This window comes from Stigmatopora argus, chromosome 9, assembly GCF_051989625.1.
Source record: "Stigmatopora argus isolate UIUO_Sarg chromosome 9, RoL_Sarg_1.0, whole genome shotgun sequence".
In the NCBI taxonomy this organism is placed as follows: Eukaryota; Metazoa; Chordata; class Actinopteri; order Syngnathiformes; family Syngnathidae; genus Stigmatopora; species Stigmatopora argus.
In genome coordinates, this window is record NC_135395.1 from 15,646,242 (window position 1) to 15,658,613 (window position 12,372).

General features: G+C 35.8%; 1 protein-coding gene across 1 annotated transcript in view; it reads right to left on the reverse strand.

The window, feature by feature from the left end:
- LOC144082296 (teneurin-1-like) overlaps positions 1–12,372 on the reverse strand; it is a 138,291-nt gene that overhangs the window by 38,712 nt on the left and 87,207 nt on the right. Inside the window, exons 16-21 of the mRNA XM_077609342.1 lie at positions 11,741–11,860; positions 11,387–11,648; positions 10,159–10,444; positions 5,819–5,962; positions 3,577–3,829; positions 2,867–2,887 (exon numbers count right to left, since the gene is read on the reverse strand). Coding sequence (XP_077465468.1) covers positions 2,867–2,887; positions 3,577–3,829; positions 5,819–5,962; positions 10,159–10,444; positions 11,387–11,648; positions 11,741–11,860 — 1,086 coding nt within the window. The remainder of the gene's footprint in view (positions 1–2,866; positions 2,888–3,576; positions 3,830–5,818; positions 5,963–10,158; positions 10,445–11,386; positions 11,649–11,740; positions 11,861–12,372) is intronic.

A 12,372-nucleotide genomic window follows, 5' to 3' on the forward strand; every position in this document is an offset into this window, starting at 1 on the left:
GGTCCAGCTTGCAATTACTCAAAAAAACACAAAGTGAGAGCTCTTAAAGCTAAGTTAGCTCACCATATGCCCTCCTACAACCTGTCAGCAAGGGTAACTACGGGTGGGAGTCATCCATTCGGTATGGCATTGTACATTCTGCTGAAGTGTACGACAGCACAGTGTGTGGGTGGGCTGGTCGGAAGGGGCATCCTTACACAGAAATGAGAACGACCCGTTGTGCCAAATCACCATCACATACTCACTCCATGTGGCGGCTTCCAATAATAACCATTGGGTACTTCATTTAAAATGTTTCAGTTTGCCTCTTTTTGACAGTTATGTGCAGGCAGATTAGTAACGTTCACTAAGTTTTGCAAAAATGCTCCAGCTACGATCTGCTGATGCAGGTTCTGTTATATATGCATGTTCTCGAAGTTCGCTCTCATTCCAGTTTGTGATTGAGCTGGATGGGCGGGGCTGAGCGACACACTTGTAGTGCATTAGGGGCCCATATTTATGGATCGCTGTATGCATCATACGTCTCCTTCGAGTTTCCCTGCCTACATACAGTTGTTTTTCCTTTCTGATCAATTTTGTATTTTGTCTCCGGAGTTTACTGAGTTTCGTCGTGCTGCTTTGGTTGTACTTTGTTACCCGCGTAGAAATTGATAAACATTATTTTGACTTTTTCTGTCCGTTTGTGCCTTTTTCCTTTGTTTGGTTGCCAGCTCGGTCGTCCTGTTTTTTGTTGACCCTAGCTAGTCATGTTTTGGCTATGTTCTCTTTGCTTAACAAATATTGTTGTGCATATTATTTTCATCTTCTGAATCTGTTTTGGGATCTACTTTCAATGGCGATTTCGCAAAAAGTTGAAGTCATAACTGCTTTCCACAGATTTAAATTGAGTTAATTTAATCTTAATTTTCATCGTAGTATCAATCAAAATAAAATAAAAACTATAATTTGTCAATGTTACTGTTTACAGTCCCAATTGATTTACATACATCATTGTGTGCCGCTTGGAGAAATCATTATACAAGAAGTAATTATTTAATTTCTTGCCTTAATTCAGCTCATAATTGAGCACCTGCTTCCATGGAGCCAAAATATTAAATATTGCAAATGGACATGAAGAACATTCCCATAATTAATGTCATGCCTTTGTGCTATTTAAACCTGCGGTCATGATGTTTTACCCAATAATGATATGCATTAAATCATTCATGGCAAATTCCATTTTTTTCAGTGTGAACTGTTTTGAACTGGATTACACTGTGCCTAACTTGCCCCAAAAAAACAAAGCATTGATGCAATACCGAGTGTTGTATTGTTTTTGTTGCTGTTGTTGTTGTTGTTGTAACTGTTGGGATCAAGGAACGTTCATACAATACCCTAATGTAATCTAAATGCTCTTAGGAGAAACCTGCCCCATGGTATCAAGCTCAACATCCTTTGCGCTGATGGTAAATTAAAAAAAAAAATATATATATATATATATATATATATATATATATATATATATATATATATATATATATATATATATATAAATGAAAAAGTAAAAAAGTAAAAATGATAAAAAATGCAGAGATATGTCAGTCATTTGAGTCTATTACTAAGCATAAAACTGTTTGGAGAACTCTGCACTGAATTGCACATACATAATTTAAACCTGATCCAAGAAGAAAAAAATTTCAATGAGTTTCAAAGTCGCACGGATCTTATTACAAATGATTTGCCTGTCTTTTTTTTAAATAAATAACTTACATGCTGAAAAAAACATCACTCTGCATTAATTTATGTTTTATATATATATATATATATATATATATATATATATATATATATATATATATATATATATATATATATATATATATATATATATATGCGTGTGTGTGTGTGTGTGTATGTATGTATGTATGTATGTATGTATGTATGTATGTGTGTATATATATATATACTATATTACATAAAAAGAACAGCTATCCAAGCTGATTGACTCAGTCATCTTGAATGTCTAGGTTTAGCAGGCTATATATATATATATATATATATATATATATATATATATATATATATATATATATATATATATATATATATATATATATGTATATGTATATATATATATATATATATATATATATATATATATATATATATATATATATAGTAGAGGATTTCTTTCCCTCGTGTGTTCCTTTTGAGGCAAAGAACAGTCTATGGTTTAACGCTGAGTACATTCCACAGAGTATATCCTCTGAGAACACCTTGCTTTAAAAACACTGCTTGCTGATCGACACTTTGCAGGGAAACATGTGGAGAGGAAGGCTTTGAGAGCTGAATATGCATGAATAATTAATACATTTGACTTGGGAGAACAATAGTAGTGTAGCATAAAAACGAAATATGCTCCAAACCCGTAAAAGGCAACCATGGAAGTAAAGGAGAAAGCCCCAAGGAGAGGAAAGGCTATCTTAAGTGCCTACAGAAGAATACGCTTCATGCATTATGGTTTTCAATGTTACTTTTGTTGGGCTGACATTTGCCGACAATTGCCTGTCAGATGATCTGTCGGCCTGGAAATTCTAACTATATGTTGTTTTCAAGGCTAAACATTCATTAATGAAAGGTACATTTTCAGGTTTTGCCATATTAATACTACTTAACTAAAGAATGTTTAGTCTTCTGCTCCTCCTATACAATGTATTACGAGATAACACTTTTACCGGATGAAAACGTTACCATAGGAAGCTAACCATTCCATGTGCAACTTGCAAAACCAAACATAAATTGGTGTTAAATGAGTCTTTTTCTTATCCTAAGAAATCCATTTTTGTTTTGTATGTGTGTGTCATTGTTGTTAACAGCCACTTCTCACCTGTGTCTGGTGTCCCGATTCCTATTAACAAGCCATGGGAGTGCATTAAAAAAAGAGAGAGTGAGAGAGAAAGAGAGAGAGAAGAAAGCAAATGTGTGACTCACAATTCTCCCCCAAAAATGTCACAAGTTACAGTAAGTGAGTTCCATGCCCATAAAGTATGATTAGGGTTGTTTTAAGCGGCTACATTGTTTCATATTAAATATTAATCCAAGCAGGAAACTGTTTTCAAATTCTGCCCACAGGAAAGTGAAGTATAAAATGTAGTTCTGATGAAAGTCTGAAGCAGACATACTAGCAAGAAATGCAATAATACCAGCAAACATGACTTAAGTTACATCAGAAGAAAGAACACTTTACAGGACAAATGACTGTGAAATTCATTTGGGAAGCTATTCCTGAGAAAATAGAGCAATAGAGATTTAAGTGCCTCCAGCGCAGCGTGATATTGTCATAATCCACCACAAAACATTATTTCACAGTAAAGACTCTACCCAAAGAAGTAGATTAGAGTGTGTGAAGTTAGAAATGCACATGCACTGCTTCGCCATGGAGACAAACCTAAATCAAAGACACAACACCGAAACAAATTTCTTAAGGGGAACTAAAGCCATTCGAACTCGTGTAATGCATGTTTTCATGACATAAGGTCATGTGACTGTAACGTGATTATTTTTAATCATATCCTTAAACTAATTCTTAGAACTCACTTTAGTTCCAAAATGGTTCTGGTGTATCCATCTGGATGCACTCTTCGGATGAAATTGAAGTCTCCAACAAAAAGAGAACCATCAGGCCCACTGGAAAGTGCAACAGGGGCATATAGCATCAGATCTCGGGCTGTGCCACTGCAGCTTGGCCCGCAAGGGACGCTCCGGTAGAATCCGTTCCCCATAACTGTGGCAATAACAGCGGGCTGCTGAGAGAGGAAAACATTTTCCCCATTTCCCTTGTGGAGGATTCCTGAAAAAAAGGACGAATGAGTTAATTAGTATTTCATCACTCATATGTACAATAACTGTACAATGGAACCCAAAACGTCAAGGTGATACAGTCTGTAATGGTCGGTCGCACTCTCCAACAGCGAGAGAGCTTCAAGTGGATAACAGTTATGACTCATGTTTATTTATTTCAATACGTACTTGTGTTTTAATACAATGTAGATAAGTACCGTATTTTCCGCCATTTCAGGAGCATTAGTGTAAAAGGTGCACCTTCAACAAATTGCCTATTTATGAACTGTTTACATGCATAGGAAGGAAAAAAACACATTTTAAGGCGCAGTAGCAGACCCAGCAGTAGTAGTGGTGTTGTGTTATGCATCCACTAAATGTAACGATGACAAAAGGAATGCAATGCCATGATTAACCAAATTTGATCCATATGTAAGGGGCAGTAAATGGTTGTTTGTCTCCAAGTGCTCTGCATTGACTGACAACCAACTGGGTGTCCCGGTACAGACCGGCGACCAATCGACCGCACACGGGGTGTCCCCCACTCAACTGCCTAAAGTAGTCCCTAGCACCCCAGTGACTCGTGAGGATGAGCGGAACAGAAAATGAATGAATAGTTTAAGACATATGGACACACGGATTACAGCACGCACTGTTGCCTTTTGCAAAAATGAAAGGGTTTTAAGTGCACCTGACAGTGCGGAAAATACAATACTTTGTGTTTTTCAACTTCCTTTGGCTAACTAGTGCAAATTTGCTGCAACAATGTATTTTTTTGTTCTTCTGTCTTTTAATAATAATAATATTTTACTGGTAGATTGTTTGGTTTCCATTGACTTTCTTAGTGTTTAAATAGATTTTTTTTGTCATAGTTTGAATATTGCCTGTTATTTTGTGTTTTATCTTTGCCTGCCATTGAAAACTGTAGACATCAATTCCAAGTAAGAATTAAATTTTAAAAAAGTGAATACTACGTAGTTTTTTCAATGAAAATAATAATATGTTTACCCTAAATTTACAAATAAAATTGACAAATATCAAAGTGCGTATGTGGGGGTTCACTTAGTTCTATCATTATAATAGTCCCTGGATAAGGCATTAACCTATAATACATAATGCTATAATGAATCAAAGCAGCTCAGCATTCGCATCTAAATAATAAATGAAGCACCCAGGTTAGTTATTCTTTCAGTCAAACAGGTTGTCAGATTTATGACCAATTCTGTACGGGTTTAAACAGATTGCCTAACAAATCAGGATTTTATGGTTGAAGAAGGATACAAAAGGACAACACACATACTAGTTGATAGAATTTAAAAAACAACAACAACAACAGTAACATGATTTTGGCCCTTAATAGCTGCCAGAAACAGTATCTTGGACACCATAGTCCACCGTCCCGCTGTTAGCACAGGCTGATGTAGAGCTGAAGCAGCATTTAAAGTTTACACAGCCCCTGCTCTCTTTAATTACTACTCGTGTGTTTATATGTAGCCAAAATCATTACACAGTTGGTTGCATTTGCATTTTACTGTTTCTATTGTCAGACAATGGCATGAATACACATTTTTTTTTCACAGCTCATTTGCTGACAACCAGAGCTGGCACAGTGGAATGATAAAACTGATTTTACAATCACAACACTTTACAAAAACCATAGATTAAAGTCATCTACCTCTACTGAGATTTAAAATGATGTATTCCATTAAAAAATGTAAAGTAATGTTAGTCTTACTTCGGCTGCTTAGGTCATGTTTGGATATTAAAGGCTAAATAATAGTTTGAAAAACACAAAGTATATATCTAGCAACAATTGTGCGTTTCTTTTTGTCATGGATAAAAAAATTGTATTCATAATCAATAACTTTTAATATCCTGCATTGGTTTGGTTTAAAAATTTGATATCAGGAATTTTGGTATAGTATACAGCAGCTCTAAAATATAAATTGAGTCCTAGGAATTTCATGTTTGACTCGATATGTATTTAGGACATACTCACCACTACGGATATTGAGAGAATGATGTTTGTCCAAGGACCAACCTCCGAGGTTAGAAGGCACCAGTTCAAAACCCTGCATGAGAGCTGTCCTCTTCTCCCACTGTATAACCCCAGGACATGATTCATATTCATAGCCAACGGAAACTAAAACACAAACATAAGGACATGGAAGGATTTATTATAAACACAGTATTACGTTGCGGAAATGAACAAAATTAAGACTGCTCAAAAAATGTCTAAACGGTTAGTGCATTCTTTACATATCGAACGTCAATAGTTAGGCTATTATAACAGCCTACTGTGGAGTACATGTTAAAGTGATCTGTTTGAAAAGAGAAGTTTAGTTTAAAACATGTACAGTACATCTTTCATAGATGTGTGTATCATACATTTGTTCTATTTTGGTTCACATGATTATATGACCTAAAGTTGTTACTTTATTATGCAGCAGTTTTTTTTTCAAATCTTAGTCGTCATAAACATTTCAACACATTATTTCTCAAGGGTTTGCTTTTTCAGTATTGCATGTTGCTGTCAAGTGCACTAAAACAGGGCACATTGCATAACGACGGAATCGTCAGTCGCCGCGGTCAGGATGCCTGGGTTCAACCCCTTGAAAACATCTCAACTTCATTTCAGTAGCGGTGTGCCTGGAGCATCAGCATCGTTGATGTTGAATTTAATCTCTATCAAAGCTATATTGCATGTTGGATTGAGCGAGATGAAAGATCTGTCCAGCAAAACCTCGTCAGTGGATGTGTCTGCAGAGATCAGTATGAAGTAGCAGTGTAATAAAAAAGGAGTCGCTGTTCTATGGAAGAGCTCTAGAATTTGGTGCCTGGCATCTTAGTTCTATTGATACACTGAGCATACCGCTACAGTTTCACGGAATATTAGCCTTTGCAGTAGGGAACACTCTTTCTACAATCTGTCTTCACATATAAATTATATTATGCAAATGGTGTAGCAGATAAAAATTACACTTTATTTACACGTGTTAATCATCCATACAATAACAGTAAAATGTTTCTGGTTTGTTTGAGTTAGATGAATGTGAGCAGGCTAAAGAGACTTTTAAAATAAGAAAAGAAAAAGAATGAAGGAAAAACCTTTTTTCCATACTCAGTTCTTAATGTGACTATGATCATACCGAAGAAGTACAGAATTAATGAGGTTTTTGTCAGGGGTACATAGGAGACTAAAGTAATGCAATATTTAATTTTAACAACAGTCACTTTTAAACACCGTGGGATCTTTAAATGGAAGGAAGGAATAAAGTGGCACTTAAAATTGAAACCAGTAAATGCAAACCAATTAAAACACACACGCAACGTTCCAATAAGTACATTTCTTAAAGTGGAGTCAAAAAGTTAAGTCGGCATCTCAGACAGAAATGTGCAAGAGGATAACCTGTGATTGACAAAGACTGCAGACAATGATGCATATTTCTGACTAAAATGCATGTGAATTGACATGCACTCAGGGGAACTGAGGTGCATAGTCAGCAGAAATACCTGTCGAGACTGTCAAATACATACCGTAAATGGGGTGTTCACATTTACAGTATGGAGCAAGTCAAACATTCACTTAAAGCTTAAAGCACTTTAAAAAAAAGCTCCATCTATTATGATGTGGCCCCAAAAAAAATACGGATTTTTTGGAATATATATATATATATATATATATATATATATATATATATATATATATATATATATATATATAAGAACCTAGCATAAGTCTCAAGTACCTTTAAATCTTTGAATACGGAGATTTAGATTGTCAAATGTCATTGATTGTACTTGTAACATACAGACAACTCGATGACGGCAAGTGTTTGAGAGCCTCTCAGCTCCTTTAAAGTTTGTATCGGCTCTAATGAAGAGCTTTACAAGTCCTTACGTAGCTCATCTGATTTATGGTTTAAGTGAAAAATAGATTTCTACTAAACCGTTACATAGCCCATTTTACATCCCTCACAAAAGGGAATTGAATACAGGAGAGTTGGTGTCAATCAAGATCCCATTCGAAGATCTAAATTCAAAGCTCCCCTGTCATAAAAGCAATGGAAACAATCTGTCACCACAGGGAAGCATTATCAGCCATATGGGCAATGTTAACGAGCTAGTCAAAAGGAATGAAGGACAGCGCTGGATATGATAAGAAAAGGAAAACGAGATCATTCTGTTAAAATGATTTTGCGTCACTCTGGAGTTTCTTCCAATTAAGGCGACTTACATATTTTCTATAAAATCAAATACATTGCATTTGTTAAACCTGGTAAGCAGCAAACATATTTTTGGAGATGTTAATGTTTTCACAATTCTAAGAACCTCATTACAGAAGCATTCCCATAACACAAACCTGCGACTGTCTTGAGAACACACAGGCACACTTCCTCAAAAACAATACCACACTCATGAACTATTGCACACAGGTGAACGGAAGCTTTCATTTCCCTCTGTTGAAGCCTTAGGCATATATTCACCCCAGCAAAAAGAGCATGATCTTTCTTTCTGGCAAGCTCATTGGATGTGTGTACATGGACATAAAAAATGTGTGTGTAGGCCACTGTGCCAACAAAGTATCAGGAAGTCTAGAGAGGGAAGGTTTAGGGGGGAACAAGGGTACAGACAGAAGAACATGAGGACAGTGAGACATAAGGAAAGCAACAGGGGAGATGAGAGAGAATGGAGGAAATAACAAGTAAGTCGGAGAAGAAAAGGGCAAACCAAAGAAGAAAACCAACACAGAAGGAATGAAAAGGAGAAGTGCAAAGATAAGAAAGAGATCTCTGTTTAGACAAGAAGGTAAATACAATGAGTGAAAATGTGACGGAACAAAAGGTGATGGATCAGAAAGAGAAGTGTGAAAAAAGAATAGAAGCAAAAGAAAATCTTTTGATTTGTCTGCTCAAAGTTTCAAAGTAGTATAATATACACATCTTTTGTATACTGCAGTGGCAATGTCAAAGGAAAAGTAAAATTATTATATGAAAACATCTTTATAAGTCAGCAGCCTACGAGGTTATTTTATGTGGATTGTTAAAACTAAAAAAAAAAAATAGTATGGGTTCTTTGCCTTTTCAGATTACAATGCTCACACAAATTACAGTATATATCCCAAAATGCCTCAAGATTTTGATTTGTATGTTGCCCGGAGCCAGATTAATTCCCAGGTAGAGTTAAAGTATGTTGCTTGATATGCCCTAGTTGTAATAAATCTGAAAATTGAACAAAGTTTCACACAGCATGCTGATAATCTTGAGATCTAGTCAATATAGAAAAGTGCATATAATATGGATGTGGTGAAATATTCGATAAATATTACCTTTAAAGTAAATAAGTAACGAAATTCATTGAAAATCTTAACAAAAAGAAGTTTCATTTAACCAGTGCTCTAAAGAAAAGCAACAACAAACATGTATCTTCCATTTTAGTATTCATAGCAGCGCAATGCTTTTTTTTAATTGACTCAATATTATTATTTGTGTTATTATTGTTATTCCCTTTTCAAATGTGAAGGATTGTTTTAAAACCATTGTCTTGCGTTATGGCATTTCATTGTTTTTACCTTGCAGTTTCGTGCATGTCGTTTTTATGCGCATATAAGCCGCACCATCGATTCAGTCATCATTTTTGTCTGACAAATGCGGCTTATATGCGAGTAAATACGGTACTATTTTAATAGCAAAGATAGATAACAAATAAGAGAATTATGTACATCATTTTGATATTCTTTCTAATAAAAAGTATGTATTTACATTGTCCTAAAGGTTTTACAAAGTCAGGGGGCAATCGTTCTTCTCCATCATAAATACAAAAGAAGATAACCCCCCAAATTAAAAAAGTAATAAAAATAGATAAACAATATCAGCAATCATTCATTAACCACAAATGTTTCCCCCGATGATTAGATATACTAACGATATGACTATCATGCAATCTGAAGAAAATCAATTTGTTTCAAATAACAATTAACCTGCTAAGATTGTGGTTCAAGATAAGATATTGACGTGATGTTAAGAAAAAAAAAGATTTCATAAGTGTGACAATTAATTCAGGGCTCAGTATTTATTTGTTTCCCTTGCCATGTGCCCTTATTTATAGACTCTGTATTAGTTTAACTTTACAAAAGTAGTCTTCCCAAACACTGACTGTGTATAATTGCCATAAACTATTGTTGTTTTTAGTCCTGCGATTTTTTTGCCTATACAATAAAGGCTCACCAGGTAAATACACACCCTCTACATATACACATGGTGTCTACTTTAAAGGAGTTAGGCACTAGGCACTAGGCATTAAAAAATTCAAAGATAAAATCAGCCTATTCCAACCTACCTGTTGCATGAGTGAGGCCCCACACCTCCTGGCCATAAACATCTGTCTTATTCCAGACCAGTTTGTGGACCAGACCAGGCCCAGCAGGGTACCAGCGTTGATACAACCTTCCCTGGACAGAAGCTCGAACATGCACCTTAGAGAGACCGCCCAGAGGGGAGATGGGGGAGGAAGGAGATGGGGGTGTCAGGAGAATACGGAGCAATGAGAGGTAGCCTGCAGCTCGTGTACTCAAATAGTTTAGCTTCATGAAAGCTCCTGGGATGGCTACTTCTTCCTGCACTGCCTGTAGGAGAAACAGAAAATAAAAGGTGTTTTATCACTGTGTTAAATCCTAATTAATAGAATTTAGATGGGCACCACAAAACAGAAAAACAAAACTGTATTTATTCTGTTTGTTGGGTTTAGTCTCATTAGGTTTGATCTGAATGTTTTAGTATTTATTGTAATATACAAACTGGCTTGGAAACAAATGCGCGTTGAATAAGTTTCTTGATTTAAAAGATCTGATTGTCTGAAAGTCTGTTTTACAGATGAATTTTTCTTCAAAGACTTAGTCGTCACATTGATGTCGCCTTTAGTTAGTACTGCTTTACAAGTAATTTTCAAAGTTACGCTGCTAGTTTGTTCTTTTCTGTCATTTTTAAAATCATTTTTCGCCTTTCATTTGTCATGTATCATCTTCTGACCATTTTATGTTTGTGGTCCTCATGTGGACCCTCGTAAACTGTTTCCAACATTTTGTGTCTGGTAGTCTAAAAAAAGGAGAGTTGGCATTTGTAGGCCTACCATTTCTGTAGGTGTATGTGTATTTTATTCATAAGGACACTACAGTAGCGTGTTTATTTTCAAACTTAGCTTGTTAACCGATGTGAGTGACGCTGTGCACAGTGTGATCGTGACATCTTTGATTCGCTACTGGAATCAGACTTAAAATGTTGTCTTTCAACTGTAACTGCTTATAGCATCAAAGAGGATGAAGGAATGAATAGGGAGGTTTCTGCTAGGCTGATTTTTGCATTGTGGGTTCATTAGTATGTACTTTCTTTGCTTTTGTACATCTGTGCTTGTTGGGAAAGGCTATATGAATAGTATAAATAATATAAAAATGTTTTCTTTCTAGATTACCTGTCCTTTGCATAGAGAAATATAAACGCATCATCATTTATCAGACAGGACAGTCATGTATTTGTAAAGCACAAGTGACAAGGCAGAAATAATTAAAAACCTGAAGCTCTGGTACAGCAGGACCCTTCTCTGTACATGTCCCTGTGTATCTGGGTAGTGGATAGGGCAGGACCAGAGGGTAAGGACTCAAAACAGTCCTAACATCACACTTTGGAGGCTTCAATTCTTCCCTGGACATTACCACCATATCAAGAACAAGGAAGTTGTTGTTTGGGGTCCAGACAGTGCGTGTTTGTGGCAAGAAAGGTGGGCGCTGGAACATTAGGGTCACTGACATTGCGCCTGAAGTCACCAGGTCATAACTAAAGTGTTAGAAAAGATAGTTACAAAATAAAATTTCTGGAGAAAAGGGAAACGTTTGTATCCATATTGGAATGTGTGGTTGAATTTGCACCTTCCATCTTGTCGACTGATGGTGTAACCATACTCTGGATGCTGGGGGAATGTGATGTTGACGCCAACCAACGGAGATCCATCTTGCAATGTAACACTACCTCGGATCACAGCAACACGACTGGCACATAAAGACGGACGGCGCAAACCATTAGCGCAAGCAGAAACACAAAAGTGAAGAAGATGACAGCTTTAAGTGTTTTTTGGAAGTGATGGAGGAACACGTTGTGATGTGTTCACCAAACAAAAACAGTTAATGCAAATGTGACTTTGTGAAATGAGCATATTAAAGCATAGATAGTCTAGAATTAAAATGTAGATGTAAACATCGGAATACTTGATTTGGAAAAAAGTCAACTTGCCCTGTAGAACAGGACCTTAAAAAATGTTTTAATGATTCAAAACTACTTCAAATTAATTTACAGTCCACAACAACTTTTTGATAAAAAGTAATTTTGATCATAAGTGCCTGAAACCTTATCAACATCAAGTATATTCATTAAAAGGAATACTAAAAAAACAAAACAAAAACAAAACAAAAAAATCATTATTTTGAGTGACATTATGACCAGGTGTTTTTCTTAGAATCTTGTTAAGCTTAACATTTACACTCTGTAGTGGTGAATAAATATC